The sequence below is a fragment of the Cynocephalus volans genome, chromosome 17 (genome assembly GCF_027409185.1).
Source record: "Cynocephalus volans isolate mCynVol1 chromosome 17, mCynVol1.pri, whole genome shotgun sequence".
Classification (NCBI taxonomy): Eukaryota; Metazoa; Chordata; class Mammalia; order Dermoptera; family Cynocephalidae; genus Cynocephalus; species Cynocephalus volans.
In genome coordinates this window covers 26,499,699-26,520,615 of record NC_084476.1, presented here as the reverse complement: position 1 = coordinate 26,520,615, position 20,917 = coordinate 26,499,699, and the positions used below count along the sequence as shown (strand labels likewise).

Here is a 20,917-nt window from a genome sequence, read left to right as displayed (position 1 = left end):
AATTGCCAAATAGCAAAATTACATAGGCTGGATAGCTGATGGAAAAATACGGTGCGTTTAAAAACATTAAGAAGACACAGTTTTCTTATTTAATCACAAATTGGAGATATCACATATAAGGCATTTTAGTAACTGGAGGGGTGCTGGGTACCAGCTTTTCAAAGCAACACTCACTCCTCAACTAAGGAGTATTGTTTTGATTCTGGCAGAGTTGACAGGCTCATTCCAACGCTAGCTCAGTCCTCAGCTTCCTCAGCAGCAGCAGCAGTGCCAGAGAACAGAACTGTGCTGTCAGTGGCTTTGGTTATGGTGTTTATAATGCACATGGTCAATTACAGCCCTGTGAGGGGCCATTGAAGGATCTACTGTTTTCCAGTGTTTTATTTTGAAAAGATTTTCCAAAAACTTTCTTGTCTACAGAATAATTGCACTACATCTGGCAGAGAATCATGTTTTTAAGAAGATTTTTTCATGCCAAATAACCTTTTTTTTAATAGTTGAGGACACACAAGTGGTCCTACTATCCTGCAGTAGTTTGCTGTGAATGTTTTGGAGGACTCTGGTACAGTAACTATACCAGGGTACTTCAAAAGTTCATGGAGAGATTTGTATTACCTTGTAATTGTATTTTTTCATGAACTTTTTGAAGTACCATCGTATAATCTCTTTCACTTTTAGAAGATAAAATTTTTAAATGGGACTAGCATCTAGTGAACAACCAATAAACCAAATGGAACCTGTAAATTGGAGAAGGTTAGGTACCTGTTACCACAATGAAATAAATATTTAAAGGATTATTAGAAGAAGAATCTCTATTCAAAAGAACTTGTCATTGTTGTTTCAGTTTTCCTTCCTGTTATGAGTGAATTTCTCAGCATTCACATCCATCTGAGATACAGTATTTAATCCTGACTTTTGTTTTCTCTTTTTTCCAGAAGCCTCCCCAGCTTTCCGAGGATGATATTCGGCTAAAAAACGAGAGAGACGACTCTAGTGCCAACCTCCTGGAGTCTGCTACCAGCTCTCTTTCCCCAGATCACAAAAACATGGAAATTGAGGTGTCGGTGGCAGAATGTAAAAGTGTTCCTGGAATCACCTCTGCTCCGCATTCCATGGACCACCCCTCCCCTTTCTATTCACCCCCACTCAATGGCCTCCTCACCGATCACCACGAATCCCTGGATAATGATGTGGCCAGAGAGATCCGCTATCTAGACGAGGTGCTAGAGGCTAACTGCTGCGATTCTGCTGTGGATGGAACTTACAACGGAACATCCTCCCCAGAGCCCGGTGCAGCGATCCTGGTGGGCAGCCTAAGCCCACCTGCCCACGTTGCCATCCAGCCAGAACCCACTGAGAGAGCTGCTGGCCGTCAGGCACCTCCTCACACTGAGCTCAGTAAAAGCGACTCTGACACTATGGCAGAAGGGGAGAGAGCGAACGGCCACTCCCTCGACCAGTCCCGAGCGATGCTGGGGGACAGCCTGCAGGCACCCGTGAGTCCCAGCTCCTCAACTAGCTCCCAGGGCTCTTCCCGAGATGGGGAGTTCACGCTCACCACCCTGAAGAAGGAGGCCAGGTTTGAGCTGCGTGCCTTCCACGAGGACAAGAAGCCCTCCAAGCTCTTTGAGGACGACGAGCATGAGAAACAACAACACTGTGTCAGAAAAGTGAGGCCCACAGAAGAGATGCTGGAGCTGGAGAAGGAAAGGAGAGAGCTCATCCGGAGTCAGGCTGTGAAGAAGAATCCTGGCATTGCAGCCAAATGGTGGAATCCCCCCCAGGAAAAAACCATCGAGGAGCAGCTGGACGAGGAGCATCTGGAGTCGCACAAGAAGTACAAGGAGCGCAAGGAGAGAAGGGCGCAGCAGGAGCAGTTGCTGCTGCAGCAGCAGTTACAGCAGCAGCAGCAGCCCCCACCGCAGCTCTGCACAGCCCCTGCATCCTCCCATGCGCGGTCAAGTGCGGCTGAAAATGCAAAGGAGGACATCGTCACAGAGCAGATAGATTTCTCTGCTGCTCGCAAACAGTTCCAGCTGATGGAGAATTCTAGGCAAGCGGTGGCCAAGGGCCAGAGTGCACCCAGGCTGTTCTCTATCAAGCCCTTCTACAGGCCTCTGGGGTCAATCAACTCGGATAAGCCACTGATCATTACGAGACCAGCTTCTGTCGGGAGACCCCTAGAAGACAGTGGCACATCGGCAGCCAAGGGGCAAAAGGCCTCCTGCACCCTGGAGAGCCAGTCAGCGGGCGGGGGCCAGGGCAGCACAGCCCCTCAGGGGAAGGACGGGCCCTACAGTGAGCCGTCTAAGCGCGGGCCCTTATCTAAACTGTGGGCAGAGGACGGAGAGTTTACGAGTGCCCGGGCCGTCCTCACTGTGGTCAAGGATGATGACCATGGGATTTTGGATCAGTTTTCAAGATCAGTCAATGTCTCCTTGACCCAAGAGGAGCTTGACTCTGGTTTGGACGAATTGTCAGTGAGGTCCCAGGATACCACCGTCCTGGAGACCCTGTCCAACGATTTCAGCATGGACACCATCAGTGACAGTGGGGCCTCCAATGAGACAACCAATGCCCTCCAGGAAAATTCACTGGCTGATTTTTCTCTGCCCCAGACTCCACAAACCGACAACCCCTCGGAAGGCCGAGAAGGTGTCTCCAAGTCATTTAGTGATCACGGTTTCTACTCCCCTTCATCCACGCTGGGAGACTCTCTGTCGGTTGATGACCCTTTGGAATATCAAGCTGGTCTCCTGGTGCAGAATGCCATTCAACAAGCCATCGCCGAGCAAGTGGATACAGCTGTGTCCAAACCCAGCGAGGATGGAGCAGAACAGCAGGGCCCTGAAGCGGCTCTAGAGGAAGTGGAAACTGGGGCTTCCAGCTCAGAGAAGCCCCAGAGCATGTTCGAGCCACCGCAGGTGTCCTCTCCTGTTCAAGAGAAAAGGGATGTGTTACCAAAGATCCTGCCTGCTGAAGACAGGGCGCTCAGGGAAAGGGGTCTCCCCCAGCCACTGCCAGCCATGCAGCCCAGTGGCCCTGTCGACATGGAGGAGACCAGGCCCGAAGGGAGCTATTTCAGCAAGTACTCGGAGGCAGCTGAGCTGAGAAGCACAGCCTCCCTCCTGGCCACTCAGGAGTCCGACGTGATGGTTGGACCCTTCAAGCTGAGGTCAAGGAAGCAGCGGACTTTGTCCATGATTGAAGAAGAGATCCGAGCAGCCCAGGAAAGGGAGGAGGAGCTGAAGCGGCAGAGGCAAGTCTTGCAGAGTACGCAGAGCCCCAGGACAAAGAACGCCCCATCCTCGCTGCCCTCCAGAACCGCATGCTACAAAACCGCCCCAGGTAAGTGAAGTGCCTCGTCCAGAGGCAGATGCTGCAGAAATCTGCTCTTGTGGATTCCAGCTTATGGGTTTCTGTGTGCAGCCTCCTGTGTGTGTGTCTGGATTGTGTCGCAGAGACACTGGCATGAGGATTTTGGCATTCAGGGATGTGCAACGGGAGTGTCAGATTGTCCTGTGGAAGAACCCTGTGCCTGGATGGTGTCTGCCACTTCCTGGCAGATGCACTAGCTCCTTTCTGGTCTTTCTGCTTTGGTGTTAGTTTATCACAGAGAATTATTCTATTATTTAGAAGGGGCTGCCTCTTGGCTGAGGGAGGGGATTTGTGGCATAGAACCATGCAGAGTAGGCTGGTGTTTGGACTGCGTTTGAGTCAGTGTCTTGATGACCCTCAGTATCTGTAGTTAAATCAAACCCATCTAATTTGGGGGATAAGTTCTACTAACCCCTTCTGAGTGCTGGGTCCCTTCCCAGCAGTGATAGTCATGACTTGGTGTTGCAGACTGACCCATGGAAGATGTTTTATTCCACTTTCTGGGTGATTGGGCTCATCTTCCTGGAAGTCACCACTTTGGAATCAGGGGTGTTCTCATCCATTCTTGTTGTACAACCCATTTGGAGAAGCTGTGTTACTATAAGCAAAAGCAGGTCTTTAATCCTCTTGCAATGTCTGGGCAGTCCCTTTTTTTTTTTTTTTTTTTTTTTTGCTATAGAAATGGTAGATTCTATTTTGTACATTCTGTACAAAGACAATGCAAAGAAAGATCCCTTATAAAGAACATGAAAATTAGTGGTAATAATAGTAACAACAGTAGTTACATTCTACTAAATGTTTACTGTCCAACACTGTGCATCTGATAATGGTTTATCTCATTTAGTCCTCATAACAATCTTTTAAAGTAAGCACTATTATTATCCAAATAATATTCAGGTAATTATTCTGTAGCTCAAAGACACTAAGTAACTTTCCCAAGGTCATACTGCTACTCATTGTAGAGGAGATTAGGACTCAGGTCTATCTGACTCACAAATATGAGCTATTAACCCTTCTCTGCCAGTGCTTCCCACACCTAAGTAAGTGATCATCATAGTTGCCAAGAGAGATACTTAAAAGTGCAGATTTCTGATCCCAAACATACTGAATCAGAATCTCCCACTGTGGCATTTGGAGGTGGGAACACAGTGACATCCTTTCTTGGGTACTTTGTGTAGACAGTCTATGGTAATTAGAGTGGAAATGATTGTTGCTACCATTATGGATAGCAAGTGCGGCCTGTGGTTTTTATTTCCTGTGCGGATATGATGGCCAGTGGGTGTCTACACATCCTGCCATAGAGAAGTGCTACTCCGAAGTGCTGTGGTCCGAGTAGTCCATGAGCTGTTACCTGTTCATGCTGAAATGAGTACAGACGTTGAGAGTACGCATTTAAAAACTCCTGTAGCAATTTGATACTGTCCTGGAATTCAAAAGTGGGATTTTGTATTTTACAAAAGTTTTGGTCTACAATGGATTGGGCAGGAAAACAGATCCTTCACCAGAGATAGTTTAAGGATTGCTCTAAAGTATAATTGTTGGCATTTAACTTGGTCCACACATATCATAATCCCATCCTGACACTTGGCTTCCGTCAAATCTATGATGATACAATCACTCTTCTTATTAATTTTTAAATTTTGAAACAATCTCAAACCTGAAGAAAAGTTCCCAAGTACAGTACAGATATCTTTTTATTCTGAACTATGTGAGAGTAAATTGCCAGCATGATGCCCTGTTACCCCCAGTTTTGTAGAACATCTGTCCATTTAGGTCTGTGTGATGCTTTCACATTCAGGTTATGCAACTTTGGTAGGAATACCACAGGATCGATGCTGTGTTCTCACGGTATCCAGATAGATAGCACATGATACCAGTTTGTCCTATCAGGGGGACAGGAACTCTTGATCTCTGGATATTAATTTTGGTCACTTGATTGAGGGAGTGTCTGCCAGGCTTCTGCACAGCAAAGTTACTTTTTCCTTTTGCAATTAATAATTTTGTGGGGAGGTACTTTGGTACTATGTAATCTCCATCCCACTCCTTATCAATCTTTAAATCTATTAATTTATTTATCTCAGTATAGTCTCATGGATTCCTATTATATTCAATGGGTTATAATCCATTTCTTTTATTATTTTTATTTTTAATTTGCTCAGATATAGCTAATGGGAGACCTTTCATGATAACTTCTGTGTCTTTTTGAGATGTTGCCCTTATTCTTCGAGTGCTTCCTCACTTTCTGGAATCACTAGATGTTCCAATTTCATCTTGTATTTTCCCAACCCTGAAATCAGTCATTTCTCCAAAGAACACTAGTTCCTTTTAGTGGAGAAGAGTATTTAGAGACCAAGATCTGGCTGCTAGGTGTGCTCATTGTTACCGGACTGTCACTGCTCCCAGATATTCTCAGTGGACAGAATTAGAGATTATACACATCTGTCTGTCTGTCTGTCTTGGAAACCGTGAGTTCACCCTAATACCTTTTAATTCTAATCAAACACAAGGTTCATTCACGTTTTCTCCCTTTCCATATCTGTAACCTCCTTCTTGACAACAAGGTGCCTGGTTATCTCAATATATTTATTATTTGATCCCCACCCCCCCTTTATATAACCAATCTCCTGTTTTCCTCACTAAACTTGGTCTCCAACATTGCTTTCTGGGTGACCCCTGCCACCTCCCTTCACCAACACCCTCTTTACCCCACTTGGGCTTCAACAGCCTATGCTGGGTCACTGCTGTCCCCTTCCTACCCTGCTCTGGCTCCAGCACACCCCACTGGGCTACTGTCCCCCCACCCCCCATCTTGTTCAGCCCCACCTAGTTACTTTTGGGCTGATTTGTTCAGGAATAGAAAGGAAGGGAGGGAGAAGAAGAAGAGGAGCACAGTGCCTCTCTTAATGTGGTTTTTAATTCCTTTGGGTCACAGGCCACAGAGCCAGCTGAGTGCTTGAGGCAAAGAAAACTTTTAGGGAAGGTTTTTGTACATGCTTAACAGTGACTAGCTCACTTTTTCCAAAGATCTTTAATTTTCAGGTTTATTTTAAAGTCTTTATGGTGGACTGGCTTGGCACAGATATGTCAAGTATGTTGAGTATCCTGTCCTGGAAAAGCATCTTCATACCACCTGATTTCAGCCTGAGTTGGGGAGCAGACTTCAAGCACATGGTGCTGAGGGGCCTGGGTAAGAACCTGCAGTCTCACTGATGGAGAAAAGTTCTGCAGTCATCGCAGCTCCTTTTGCTCATGGGCAAGGCAGTTACCGTGGTCCTTCTGCTCTGACCAGTTATAGCTGGCTCCGCCTACCTGGCCCTCCCTTTGCATTATTTCATTATAGAACCTTCTCTAAAGTGCATATGCTCAGTGGGTGTCTTAGTCTATTCAGGCAGCTAAAACAAAATACCATGGGCTGGATAGCTTATAAACAATAGAAATGTGTTTGTCGTAGGCCTGGAGGTTGGGAAGTCCACGATCTAGATGTCAGTAGATTTGGTTTTGGAGAAAACCTGTATCCTGGTTCATAGATATCACTTTCTCATAATATCCTCACACAGTGGAAGGGAAGACCTCTATTATAAGGCCACTAATCTCACTGATGAGGGCTCAGCTCTCATGATCTATTCACCTCCCAAAGGCACCACCTCCTAATATCATCACACTGGTGATTAAGTTTCAACATATTAATTTTGGGGCACCACAAACATTCAGACCATAGCAGCAGGTATTTTCAGTTTTCTGTACTCCATCTGTTAATTGAACCCCTCACCATATTGCCCCCAACTTTTCTTCTAGCATGTGAACAATTGTCTAATATAAAGACATTTTGATACTTCCCTCTGGATCCTCCACCTGCTGTTGTCTGTCAGGCTTCCCCACCAAGATTCAGGTTGCCTTAAAACAAGTCAGGGTCCTAATGTTTGCTCCTGGCATTCCAGCAACTCAGTACCAATTTCCCTAGCACTTCCTCTGTGCTAATGCTGATCTTCTTTCCTGGATCCCATCCCCATAAGATTGATTTCTGTCCCTTTAGGAAGATGGTAGTTCATCCATGCAACTCTACATCTGCTCCTGTCTGGTTGTCACATTGAACACAGTCATGGTAATGACATGTGTGCACCTCGTTTCTTCATGTTTATCTCTAGAACATTTAAAGTAGGTGCCAAGGCTTCCCAGAATTACAGCATGGGTTGAAAGAAACTGAATGCAAAATGCAATTTTCTTTTACCCATGCCTGGAAACCTTTAAAATATTACTTGGCCAGTCAGCCTCCAAGTTCATGATCAGGGAGAAAGCTGACACATTACTCTGCGTAGCCAAACTGGACAGATTCGTGGCCAGGGTCAGAATGGCTGGCTCCAACTTTGGTTTTGTGAATGGAGATACTGCTAAGTGTCTACTGCATTACTTTACGTTTCATGCCAGAAGAAGCGACTCAGTTGGTTTGTTACCTGACTCAGATCGATGATTCAATATTAGGTGATGACAAATATCATTTCTAACTTTTTCTCTGGAAATCTTATGACATGCTGGAATTCTAAAACCTTAAGGCAAATGAAATCCACTGAAAGCCAAGATGTAATAAGGAGGGAAAAATCTCCTAATTCTTCCCATTGAGAATTTATCTAGACGTAAACCCCATTCCCCAGGTATAGAAAAGATACTAGTTTTTGCTCCTCATTTTCTTGCCTTTAAAAGATGCAGAATGATAGGGTTTCTGTTTTCAAAAGGATATAGTCATTTTCAAAGATCAGTTATTTGGAAATTTTATCTTGTTAGCTCTTATTTGACTTTTGAAGGAAGAAGGTCCTCTTCAATAGAATTTGAGTGACATTTGTTCATACAGAAGTGAACCAGAAACATAGTCCCTGGGCTCAGGGACCTTGCAGTTTAGTAAGAGAAACAACATCAAACAACATGGCAATTTTATGACAGAGAGGCACAGAGACCCGTCAGAGCACAGAACGAGGAAGACCACCTCATATGGAGGGTAAGTGAAGTCTGCCTTTATTAGCAGCTACCATCTACGCTGAGAACTGAAGGAGTAGGAGTTGGGCTAAGGAGGTGGGATGGTTGTCCCAGTCGGAAGGAAGAGCATCTAGAGAAGCTCGGAAGGAATAGAAAATTTGGCACATTTGAGGTCTGTCAATAAGTCCAGGGTAGGTTAAAGGAAGAGATCTAAAACAAAACAAAACAAAACAAAACAAAAGTTGCTTTGGAGCCAGACAACAAGAGACATATCAATCATGTTAAGGGTTTTAGACTTTATCCTGTGGTCAGTGGGAAGCCAGCGAGGGTTTTCCAAGGGGTAATTATCTCCACACAACTCCAAGCTGTGCTGCCTTCATCCATGAATTGATAGACTAAAAGTCTTTTTGCTTTAATCTTTGCATTCCACAGGCTTTGGTTGAGCTCTTCCTATGTAGGAGAACTTCTGGAGGCATGCTGCCATCTTGACGAACGCCCTATATGTGAGAGGCCATGCTGCCAAGAGTATGCATATGTGCGCCCTGTGCCGATGGTGCTTAGAAGGAGCAAATAAAGGAAGCACCTTGGCAGGTGCAGGAGCCTGATTTGAAAGGGTAATCCACCCACTGCTGTAAAATGCCCTTGAGGAGAGAATTTGGGGGAGATACCCAAATATATTTTATTGAAGTTACAATTTAAGACCTTTTCAAGTGCCTTTTTAGTGCCTATATCTATTATTAGATATCCTGGTTTCACTTCCAGGTTCTCTGGCATGCTAGAGAAGCCCAGTTAAGTGATGATTAGTTTCGTTTTTTAAAATAGTTTGTTTTCATGCCAGATGTTGAATTCATCTGTCAAGTCAGATATATTTGCCCAGTGGGGTGGTGCATTATGGAGAGTGGTAAAAGAGAAGGTATAGATATTGAATGTCATAACTTGGAGTGTCTGTTCATGTGTTCTAACATGTGGGAAGATTTGATAGTTACACATCTTAGAGAAATAAAATTCACAGAGAGCGTCAAGTTCTGTTGTCAGTGTGGGTTAAGATTCCACATGAGGTAGTCATTACATTACTATAAAGATTATTAACTGGGTCTTTTTTCTTTCCCCTTTATTATCTTTAAATACCACAAAGGAAAGTTCTAGACAGAAAAAAATATTTGAGAGTGTCAGCATAGTGTTCATGAAGCAGAGCTTGGTGGCTTATTTCATGCTAAATTAGAGCCAGATGAGGCCCAGTTTCCCTTGACATGCCCTTCGTGCTCCTCAGTGGAAGACCCTGTGTTGGTGACTGATTGAAGGATTCCATCGAAGTCCCAGACAGGAGAGGGCCCTTCCTTAGGAGTATACAGTACTTCCCTTTCCTGCAGGTAGACACGGATTATGCAGCTTCTAGAGGCCCAGCTGGCTGTGTAGAGCTGGCTAAAGCTTCATGTGGAATGTTCTACAGATGGTTACTGTCCACTACTATATTTTCTGAACATTCTCCGGTGAGACAAGTCTAATCAAGGTAGCTACAACTTATCGAGACCTTAAAGCTGTGTACAATACTAATTATTTCATGCACATTTTCTCATTTAATCTTTCCAACAGCCTTCTAAGATATAATACAGATTATCTGAACCCTCGGGGCCAGGCATATCTCTAGATTCAAACGTTTTCTGATTTTAGGAAAGTCATAAAGTGTATATACTATTATTTAGGGAAGTAATGCAGTTTGTAGACTATTATTTAATACAACGGGTGGATTCTGGAGCAGCACCTTGTTATCCATTTAAATTTCTGCTGTAAAACTTAGGAAGATTTAGTTCATGAAGTGGGATAACAAAAGATGAAGAAAAACCTCATGTCAGATTTTGCTGCCAAATAAGTTATGAGAAAATTTGGTTTTCAGAACTTTTTTGGAATTTGGAATACACATAAAGGGTTGTGGACTGGTAATATTATTCCCTTTCAAATAATTAATACTAGAACCCGGAGAGATTAACTAAGTTGCCTACGGTCACTCAGCCAGGAAGTGAAAGAGGCTGGTTTCAAACCCAGGCTCATTTGTCTCCAAAATCTGTATTCTTTCCCCATCCCTCTCCTGCTGTTGAGCATGCCATATGAGGTGTATAGCAACAGCTTCCCTCTCCAACTATAGTGAATGGGCTCAGTTTCCCTCTACCCTCTCCTGTTCTCAGGCCCAACGCTGTATTTTCTTGGGTCCTTCCTGACCCTCCTTTTTGGAGCCATGTATCTCTGGAATCCTCCACTTGGAATGGCCTGGGTGTATGAGTTTCACTCTCAGAGACCATGAGACAGTGCTACCCTAGTGACGGGGCTAGTTCCTTTGTGCTTTTACAACTTAATTTCAGTGCCCCAAATTGCAATAGGCAAAATTGCTGGTGCCCTCTGAAGATCTGAGCACATAGTCCATGTCAGCCTCCCAGCCTGGCTGCTTTTGTTAGTTCTTTCTGAGAGTTCATTTCCCAAGAAGAAGCTTAGCTGCCTACTCCAGAAACAGGCTCATTCCCTGAAATCTTTGAAAGAACTGGGTACTCCAGCAAAGTATCAACTCCTTAATTTGAGGACGATCAGGGATAAGTGTTTACTCCATTAACAATATGAAGAGGTTTGGCATAGTGAGGTCAAAGCCAACCAAATTAGTTGACTGGTGGTCACTGGGCACCATGACTGTTTTCTATTCTCTTTTCCTCTTTAAAATTGATCTTTCTTCCTTGGACCAGAACTTTCCTGTATTTTATTTATCTGAACCCAGCAAATATGTTCATTTAAAAAATACATACCATTTGGAAAGGAATTGGTAAGAAAAGCCTGCATTAAAGCAGTATTTGGCAAGGAATGAAGGTATATAATAAAATCAAGACCTCAAATTACCGAATTCAGAGTTCTTTTGGACATCAAAGGTTTGAAAAGGGCTGTGGTTAAACCTGTCAGCCTCACTCCTGAGAAATAGAGACTCCAGTCTTCTGTGGCAAGCCTATGGCCATGGCTTCTGAGCAGTAGCACTTTAGAAAAAGCAGAGCATTCCCCACCAGTTTCATTCCCTTCTGTAAGCAAGTTCTGATGTTCCTGCTAATGGTGCTGGGTCTAAGGCAGGCACTCTGTGGTGTCCTGCTCCTTACTTCCGTATGGCTACTCCATGCTCCAAGTTAGAGAAGTGCCTTCCACGGATTCAGACTCAGTCACATACAAAGAAAGATGCATAGTCTTGAGCTAACAAAGAAGAGATGAATCAAAGGGCCTAATTCTTGAAAGTTCCCTGGTAAGAAATGTGAGCTATTCAAAGCCAGCCTTGGGAACAGGATGTCCCCTGCAGCTGCTGGAGATCGGAGCGGGATATGACTGTGTCTCTTATTAGCCATAGTTACTTGCTGTGTACTTCCCTAAGGAGACTGGTATTTCAGATCCATTTGATCTTTGTGAATAAACTACTACTTAGGGGGTGAAAGTCTTAGTGGCGTTGGGGGAGAGTGTGCAGGACAGTCCAACAGAGCACCAAATAATACATTTGGAGTTCATGTAATGATATTTTATTTCTCATGACCTTGAAAGTAAACTTAAAGGTTTCCCAAAATTTGTATGCATCTGACATCACAGGTATTACCAGTCTCTCTGTTTGTTTCCCATTACCTAAATATAAATCCGTGCCTGATGTAAAAAAGCTGGTGAAGGAAAATATGTACTTAAATGTGACAGTCACTTCTCTGGATTCATATCTAGAGTTCAACTCCTGACTCCACTGCTTGCTAACAGTGTGACCAACTTACTTCAACCCTATAAACTTCAGTTTCCTCACCAGTGAAATGGGAATAAAATAGTACTAATCTCATAAAAAGTTAAGACAATGCCTGGTACATAGAAGGCTCCCAAGAAGAGTTATTATTGTTGTTTTGTTATTGTTGTTACAATTACTGTTTGTTTTAAGAAAATGTCTAGAAAACAGTGGAATTTCTTAGGAGTTGCTCTTTTACAGCAGCTGTGGACCTGAAATAAAGAACAGAACATGCATTATAAAATTTCTTTCTCTTATAAAACCTGAATTCAGAAATGAGTTTTCAGTAGTCAGCTGTGATTTCAAAAACCAAAGAGTGACAAAGTTCATCATTAAGATGTATTGGGTGACAATAAAATTAGAACTGTAACCATAAAAGTCTTTTTTTTTTCCCTGTTGGGAGGAGGTAATCTTCACATAGCCAAGCCCACCATGTTGGTAGCAATGTGTTTGACAAAAAGATCTTGGTGGAGGAGTTGCTATTCACCATGATTTTCATTCTTGCTGTTTTAATTAACTGTTTTCTTTTTGCCTTAAGCTGTGCTTCCCTGGAGAAGCAGAGCTCTGTCCTTCTAGAGTTTTCATCATCTTCCAATTGTGTTCATAGGGATAGACCCAATAGCAACTCATCAAAAACTGTGACTTACCTTTCAGCAATAGTGTTTGACAGTTTCTCAGCCTTGGCAAGGGTATTTCTCATTTCTGAGCTCGGTTTATAATCTGAAGATTCATATTGTCTCATTCTTCTGCCCCTGGGGCCTTCAAAGGAGGAGGTGAAAGAGCAAGGGACCAGCTCTTGGTGTGTGGGTCACAGGTGGAACTGTCCAAGCCTGTGCACTCCAGGTCTGAAAAGCAGGATGCTCCCTCTAACTGAGAGGAAATAAAATTGAAAATGCAAGTCTGAGCTCATTGCTTTCTGTGACTTGTGAGTCACTTGCAGTGTTCACAGACTCACCCAATGCTGTGTAAAGAAAGGCTGTCATTGAAGGAGGCCCAGGCCAGGCATGTCATCTGGTGGGTGTTTTTGTTCGGTTTGATTTGGTTTTTAAATGCAAGTGGGTGATGATGGCTTTTTCTTTTCTTTTGACAAATGTAGAAACAAAGGATCTTTGATTTAAGACCTCAAATTCCATATATATGGGGTATAATAATCACCAAAAGCAAAATGTTTGACCAAAATCATTTTCTAAACTTTTGGAATCCACATTCTTGGCTTTTTAGAAGTTAGACCTGTTCCTACCGAAGGAGGATTTGGGGAGTCAAGGATGACAGCTCAGAACAGCTGTGTTCTGAGCACATGCAGCCCTCTCGGGGTCCCTTGGGTGGGAGGAATTGCAGATTCTTTTCTCTGCCCCTCCACCCCCTCCGCCGTCAGCATGGCCTGCCACAGATGCCCAAGGGAAATCCATCTTGGCTTGGAAAATCCCGAGACACAGCCAAGGCATAGCTTTCTTTCTCTAGACCAGAGAGTGGTTTAACTATTTATGGTAAATAAACTAGAAACCCAAGTTTATGTTTCATTGTTTTCTTTTCCACTCATGATGGGCATTGGCTAATTTGGAGTAAAATTCTGCTGCGCTCCTCTTAGTCTGCCTCACTATGCTACAGTCTTGTGAGCACCTATGTTGCAGGGGTGATTTTTTTATTTTTTCTTTTTTTTTTTTCTTCTGAAATCCCTTGGGTGTGTGCTGCTTGGGAAGATTGGAAAAGCTTGTGGACTTGCCTAGCTCATGAAGGTTAAAGCAAGTAGGTTTATCCTCTTTCTAAACCTGGGCCAACAATATGTAAAAGAAAAATTTTCTGGTGTGTTTTATACTTTAAAATTAATTTCTGCTTATTGTAGAAAAAAGTTGGAAAATTAAGAATAAAAATAATAGTGACTCATAATCCTATACCCCTAGGGATAACCACTATGTAGTTTTCCTCCATGCATGTATGTTCATGAAAGGTAATATTGGGTTTGTACTTGTATTAGTTTCCTATTGCTGTGATGACAAATTACCACACATGTGGTAGCTTAAAACAATTAACATTTATTATCTTATAGTTCTAGAGGTCAGAAGTCTAAAATGTGTATGTTATAGACTGAATTGTGTCCCCCACTAAATTTGTATCTTTTAAAGCCCTAACCCCCAATGTTATGGTATTTGGAGATGGGACCTTTAGGAGGGAATTAAGTTCAGACGAGGTCATGAGGGTGGAGCCCTCATGATGAGATTAGTGCCCTTATAAGAAGAGACACCAGAGAGCTTGTTCTCTGTCCAGACCATGTAAGGACAGAGAGGGAAGGTGGCTGTCTGCAAGCCAGGAAGAGAGCCCTCACCAGAAACTGACCATGTTGGCACCTTGATCTTGGACTTCTAGGCAGAACTGTGAGAAAATTTCTATTATTTAAGCCACCCATTCTCTGGTATTTTGTTATGGAAGCCTGAGCAGACTGACTGGGCTAAAATTAAGGTGTTGATAGGGCTGTGTTCCTTCTGGAGATTCTAGGAGAGAATCCACTTCCTTCCCTTCTGTGTTCTAGAGGCTGCCTGCATTCCTTGGCTTGTGGCCCCTTCCTGCATCTGCAAAGCCAGCAGCATAGCGTCTCTAAATCTGTCTCTCTGTGATCCTCCTGCTTTCCTCTTATAAGGACCCTTGTGATTACATCTGGCCCAACTGAATAATCCAGGATAGTGTTCCCATCTCAAGTCCTAAACTTAATCTCATCTGCAAAGTCCGTTTTGCCAAGTAAGGCAACATTTTCCAGGTTTTAGGGATTTGGACTTGGACATCTTTGGGGGTGTCATTATTCTGCCATGTTTTTCCTACCATAATACTGTTCATCATGCACTGATTGAATTTTTACCCTTTGCTTTCTTTCACATAGCTGGTAAGTGGTGGATCAGTATTTGAACCAGGCAGCCTGTCTCTAGAGCCTTCACCCATAAACCCCTGCAATATATCTGCTTTTGTAACCTGTTTTTTTCTCTTAATATATTTTGAATATTTTCCCATGACCTTAAGTATTCCTCTAATTTTGAGAGTCTAAAATATGATTTGTAATGGCTAAATAATACTCCATTGTCCAAACAAGCCAAAACTAATTTAACCATTCTCCTATAGGGCAGATATCTTGGTGTAATTGTTAAAAAAAAATATGATGGTGAAAGTTCTTGTACATAAGCTTTGTGCTCATACTTAATTATTGTCTGAACTTGTGCCAAAGAGTTCTTTGGGAGCTGGTTCACTAGTATACACTAGAGAATGGTATTTCCCAAGCTGTTTTTCTTGAGTTATTAATAGAAATTCCATGAAGCGAGGTTCTCTGGTTAAATAAATTTGAGAAGCGCTGCACTCCCATCCTTGCATTTAGAGATTCACAATCATACTAGCACTGAAACCAGAAGTTTTCTGGTAAAGAAATCAATCTCTCTCTCTCTCTCTCTCTCCCTCCCTCCCTCCCTCTCTCCCTCTCCTTCCTTTCTTTAATCCAGTGTTTCTTGACCTTTCTTGACCAATGATTTTTTTTTGTTGAGTTGAGTGCTATCTTGGGGGAAGAAAATGCTAAGCTAATACACAACTAAGTTAATAGGACATGATTTTAGAAACGCAGCCTTGGAATCAACCCAGTCAACTGAAGCTGCCCTCAGATACCTTCAAAAGCTTAAGTCTAAAATCACTCTAGATGGAATAGTTTGAACACAATCATGTTTATGAAATAACCTCAAAAATGTTTCCTGTCCTCCACTCAGAATTCCAGTCTAATTTTGTTCTGTTGGTTCCTTACGTCTGTTGTAGAGGTCATGTTGCACCTGCTCCCTGCTCTGTAAATGTCAGTCCCAGCCTTTGGCTAAGACCAACACAGGTCTGCCTTAAGGTCCACATGTCACTGTGTTCAAATTGTTTCCCAGGGACAGTGACTGTGGTCCTTCAAGTGAGCTGTTTGGTAGAGTGTTCAGTCCAGGTGAGAAATTGGATGGCAGGATGTTAGTCATTGAAAATGGAGGCCACTTTCCAGGTGTCATCAGCTATTAAATCATCCCGCCAGGTGAATAAACAGATAGGAGAGCAAGGTTTGATGGGGCCAGCAGGGAGGGAACCTGGGGTTACTGGGAAAGTGCTGGGAGAGGTGCACACCAGAGCAATGAAAAATGAGCGTCAAAGATAATCATCACTGTTCAAGGATCCTCACGGGGTATGTCTTCCCGGTCAAGGAACTTCAAGGGGCTGTACGGGGCCGTAGACAAGGATGTGATTGACCTCTCAGGCCTGTGCACAGACCATTTGCATCACATTCATGTGTGATCACTGAGGCCCAACCAGTGCTGTTGTCTTCAGTGTCCACTACTGGGGGAAGAGCCTCAGAAGTTTTTTCATTATCCTACTCGCCTCAGAGAACTGTTGGCTGCAAACTCAGGACCTCTGAGAAAGACATTGGGTGTGGAACAGGTTCCTCCCCAGCTTTTTGGCATTTGGGGTGATTCCTAAGATGGTACACAGGACTCTAGTGCATGGATTGGACCATACTAGGGGGAGAATGGTCCGAGATTACAGGGCCCAGCAGAGAGGCCTGGCCAAGCTCACTTCCCCAGTACTGACCCAGGTGATGGCCAGAAGTCCAGGGATGAGGCGCAGCATCTCTTTTCTCTGGGGACCTGTGACAACCCCTCCTGAGGCTCTGATGTGGGCTTGGTTACCTGAAACCTCCTGCTCAAAGACTATTCTCAGACACCTTCTCTTTGGGAGCAGCTGCTCCAGACCTGCTAAGCCAGCCTTTCTTTCCCATTACCCATGTGACCTCTAGTGGCTGTAACTGGTAAAACTGGCTCTAGGGATGGGTTTTATTTTGCTAGAATAACAAGGAATAAGCAGGAAATGTTTTTAATGTTTAATGGTTGACCACTTGTCTAAAGCAACCCTGCACCCTCTTTACAATTCTCCTTCAGCATACATCCTATCATGTACAATGAAGTCATAGTCAATGGGGGGTTTGGGTTCCAGACTAACTCTGATTGTTACTATCCAAGCCCCCGTGGTCTAAGCCATTTCCAGGTGTCGTGACATCCATGCTAACTGCATCACAGGGTTGTTGTAAGGATCAAATGACATGAAGGCTATAAATGAAATGCCACATACATGTGCTCGTTATTACTGTGAAGCCACTGAGTCTGTGATTTAGTAGACCTAGAATATGTTATTTCATGTGCTTTGGTGGAAGCATTTAAACTCTCTTCAGATTCTGTATGGGGGATTCTGTCCCAATCCACAAGCATTTACGAAGAAGCTGTTATGTATATTTCATGATGTGCTTATTGATTTACTCAACAAACACAAACTCCTACTTTGCACCATATACCTCAGTTACTGCTGGTATCCAGCTGTGACCAGGACAGACAAGGCACTACTCATGGAGTTTCCATTCAAATGAATTAAGGGATACACAGACAGTTGAAATGGTCCCTATCTTAGGTGACTTTATAGCCAGATAGGATACAAGTCCATATGTGAAAATGGCTTTCACGGAAGGGTAAATGAGGTACTAAGAGATAAGGATCCCACTGTGGTGTGCATGAAAGGGAGAACCTAGAGGGAGGGAATATTGACTCTGATTTCCAGAAATTTAATGCTAGAAGAGTGGCTGATGGGAAATGATCTTGAAAGGTCAACTGGAAAATGATGATAATCAACCTGGCAATTTGGTGTCTATTTCTGGTCCTAAAAGAGTTGCAAACATTTTATGCAGAATATCCATGAAATTGTTCATTCTCACCCTCTAGTCATATTATTGTTGGAAATTCCAGTTAAATCATAGCTAGATTCATTGCATGCTTTCTTGTTCTAAATATTAACTTATAAATATTAACTTAGTCTTTATAACTATAGGTAGTAAGTACCTCTATCATCATACCCTTTTTACAGATGAGGAAACTGAGATATAAAAACAGTAAGTAACTTGCCCAAGGTTATCTGGCTGCCAAGTAGTGGATCCAAACCCAAGCAGGATGGCTCCAGAGTGTGCATGCTCAAACTACGCTGTATTGTTTCTCAAGCCTTCAATTAAAAAGTCAATCAGAATTTTTAGAAAGAGCTAGTGAGTATGTAGAGGTGAAATGACCACAAGTCTGGGGTTGCTTTAAAATAATTCAGCAAGTCTGAGGAAGGACCAAGTATGGCAAAATCTTGATAAATGTTTACTCTGGGTGATGTTTATGATGTTTATAAGGGTCATTATAGCATTCTCTAATTTCCATAATAAAAAATAGAAACCATTTCTAGTGAATTTGGAGGTTTTGAAATATTATCTTACTGTTAATATCAAAAGACTAATTATCTGGGTAATTCAGATCAAAGCAATGAGTTTCACTAAATAATGTAATTGTGGCTGTGAAATGGAGTACCCTTTTCTGTATATTTAAAACTGCTTTCCTCCTGGTCCCCAAATGTCATGGCCATTTTTTTTTTTAATCAATAAAGGTTGATATTCTTGACAAATATATTTGATAGGATAGCAACATAGTTTGAGTTAAAAGATAACAAAGAACTTTTTCCATAGTTCTCATTTTACAGTTATGAAAGTTAATGCTTGAGGAATTTAAGTGATCAGCCCAAGATTAAAGTGGGAACTTTCAGTGATTATTTATAGTCAGCCACATAGCTAGTTAATGGAAGAGCAGGAATTAAAAACCTGGGTTTGCTGAACTCTAGGCCTTTCCGGCTCCCATCAGAAGGAGCGTGTGCCCAGCAAAAGGCACACATAGAGACACTGACTGCAGCTTCCCCTGTGATTCCTGCTGTATCAGGCAGTTGCAAAGTCAGAAGTCTGGGAAGTAAGACAAAGGTGAGTCACCTTGGGACATCAGCTTGGGACTGGAAGGGGGGGTCAGTTGGGTCTTTATCCTCTCCTGGAGGTTTCCAAATTTTTGGACTTGAATGACCCCATTTATTTTGTGTGATTCCTCCACATTTCTTGTTTGCAGAACCCAGCTGTGTCACCCACAAAGGGCATCATTGGAAAAATCATGACTGCTGTACCTTCTCAGTGTTACATACTTCTCAGAAGTGCATTTGGGGCTCTAGCAATAAAATCTATCCCTTGATGGGCCAGAAGCCAGGGTAAGACATTTCGCAAGAGAGAGGGATGCAGAAGGTCTTAGTGAAGGTGCCCAGAGTCACCACACCAGCATTTAATTAGCCATTGGCTTCATCTCCTCATGCTGAGGATTCCTGGAGGATATTTCAAGAGCTAAAGTCTTACCATTCCCGAGTCTGGTGTGCACCTTTTCCACCGCCTTTGTTAGTATTCAATCCTTGAGGTCTGGGGGTCTCAAACCCAGATGATGTCGGGATCCCAGCAGGTAAGGTAAATGAATGAAGCTGGCCAACATAGGGCTTGGGTGACCTTGAAGAACAAGCATCATCCTCTCTCAGAGTTTTACCACACTGTGCTGTCCCTGCAAAAAGCCTGGGCAGATCAGCTGACAATTGTCTTCTCCTGATATAAAGGATAAAACCTGGTGGGGAAGCCAGGAAGCCTGGACACCTGAGCACAGCCTTCCCTTTGCAGAGCCTCAGGTTTCTTCATCTGCAAGAAGTGGGTCTCTGAGGCTCCAAGGCACTGCCACATCTGACAGTCTAATCTTATGATCTAGGGTAGAATATGTGTCTCAGAAACAACTGGAGCCAGTGTCTGTCTGTCTGACATATATTTGCAAAGAGCCTAGCAGGCCTGTTTGATCTGACTTTTTAGAACTGGTGTCCCTGAGGTCTTTGTTGGATGTGTTTGGCATTATTCTCGAGTGCTTTGATCCCTATAATAAAATGACCTGCACTTAACCATCATTCTGGTCCACTCTCTACATCAGAGGTTGCTTTTTTGCCAGTTTTCTCTTCTTTTTGAAAGCAGTCATGAGCAGACAAGCTTAGAAAGGGTGTTCTCTTCGTGTTGTTGCAGGGAAAATAGAGAAAGTCAAACCTCCTCCACCCCCCACCACTGAAGGCCCCGGCTCGCAGCCTGACTTAGCCCCCGAAGAGGCTGCCGGAACCCAGAGGCCAAAGAATCTGATGCAGACCCTCATGGAAGACTATGAGACACACAAATCTAAAAGGCGCGAGAGAATGGATGATAGTAGTGTAAGTTTTTCCTCCTTTCCTTTTTCACTTCTTCAAGGGTCACCGGGAGTGTGGCCTACAGTATTCCAGTTCAGGCACAGATGTCTGGCCAGCATCATGCTGGCCAAATGTATGGTTTTACATACCTGGAGTTGGGTTTGGGTTTTTGCCTTGTTTCCCAAAAACGTTGATCATGCCAGGAGCTGGTCCTTTTGCTGCCAGGTGTAGTTGGCACACAGCAGCAAGGCCAGCATGAGATGTTTGGTGTGCAGAAGAATGTCGTGTGAGGGCTGCATGGGGGAAAAAGGCTGGGAGCACTCTGAAGTCAACCCCAGGCATCAGGGAGCTGATTTCCACCATTGCTGGGCCTACTCTGTAGACATTTTATTTCTCTAGAGAACATGAAGATGCTATTCCTGCAAAGTCTGCTCTGTGGGCAATCCCTATAAATGCTGGTGCTCAAAAGACCAAGTGTGTTTGGGGCTGTAACAAGCCCATGCGCATAGTTTGTCAGGAAAGAGCCATTTAAAATGACAGTTAGAAACCACACAGCTACTCTGCTACCCCCAACCGCCAGCACTTTGCACATGACATTTACATTAACTGTGAAGGAAGTCATCTGCTCCGTGGTTTCTTTGTCCAGTAAGAGACTAGTCGTGAGCTGTTGTGGCACACAGCCCTCGGAGCCTGGGGAGCAGC

At 43.5% G+C, this 20,917-nt stretch overlaps 1 protein-coding gene across 4 annotated transcripts in view; it reads left to right on the top strand.

The window, feature by feature from the left end:
- PALM2AKAP2 (PALM2 and AKAP2 fusion) overlaps positions 1 to 20,917 on the top strand; it is a 324,924-nt gene that overhangs the window by 289,675 nt on the left and 14,332 nt on the right. For 3 of the 4 annotated variants that reach the window (XM_063082653.1, XM_063082652.1, XM_063082655.1), the window contains 2 exons: positions 936 to 3,348; positions 20,061 to 20,239. In XM_063082653.1, the coding sequence (XP_062938723.1) occupies positions 936 to 3,348; positions 20,061 to 20,239 (2,592 nt within the window). The remainder of the gene's footprint in view (positions 1 to 935; positions 3,349 to 20,060; positions 20,240 to 20,917) is intronic. The other variant, XM_063082654.1, reaches the window with a different exon arrangement.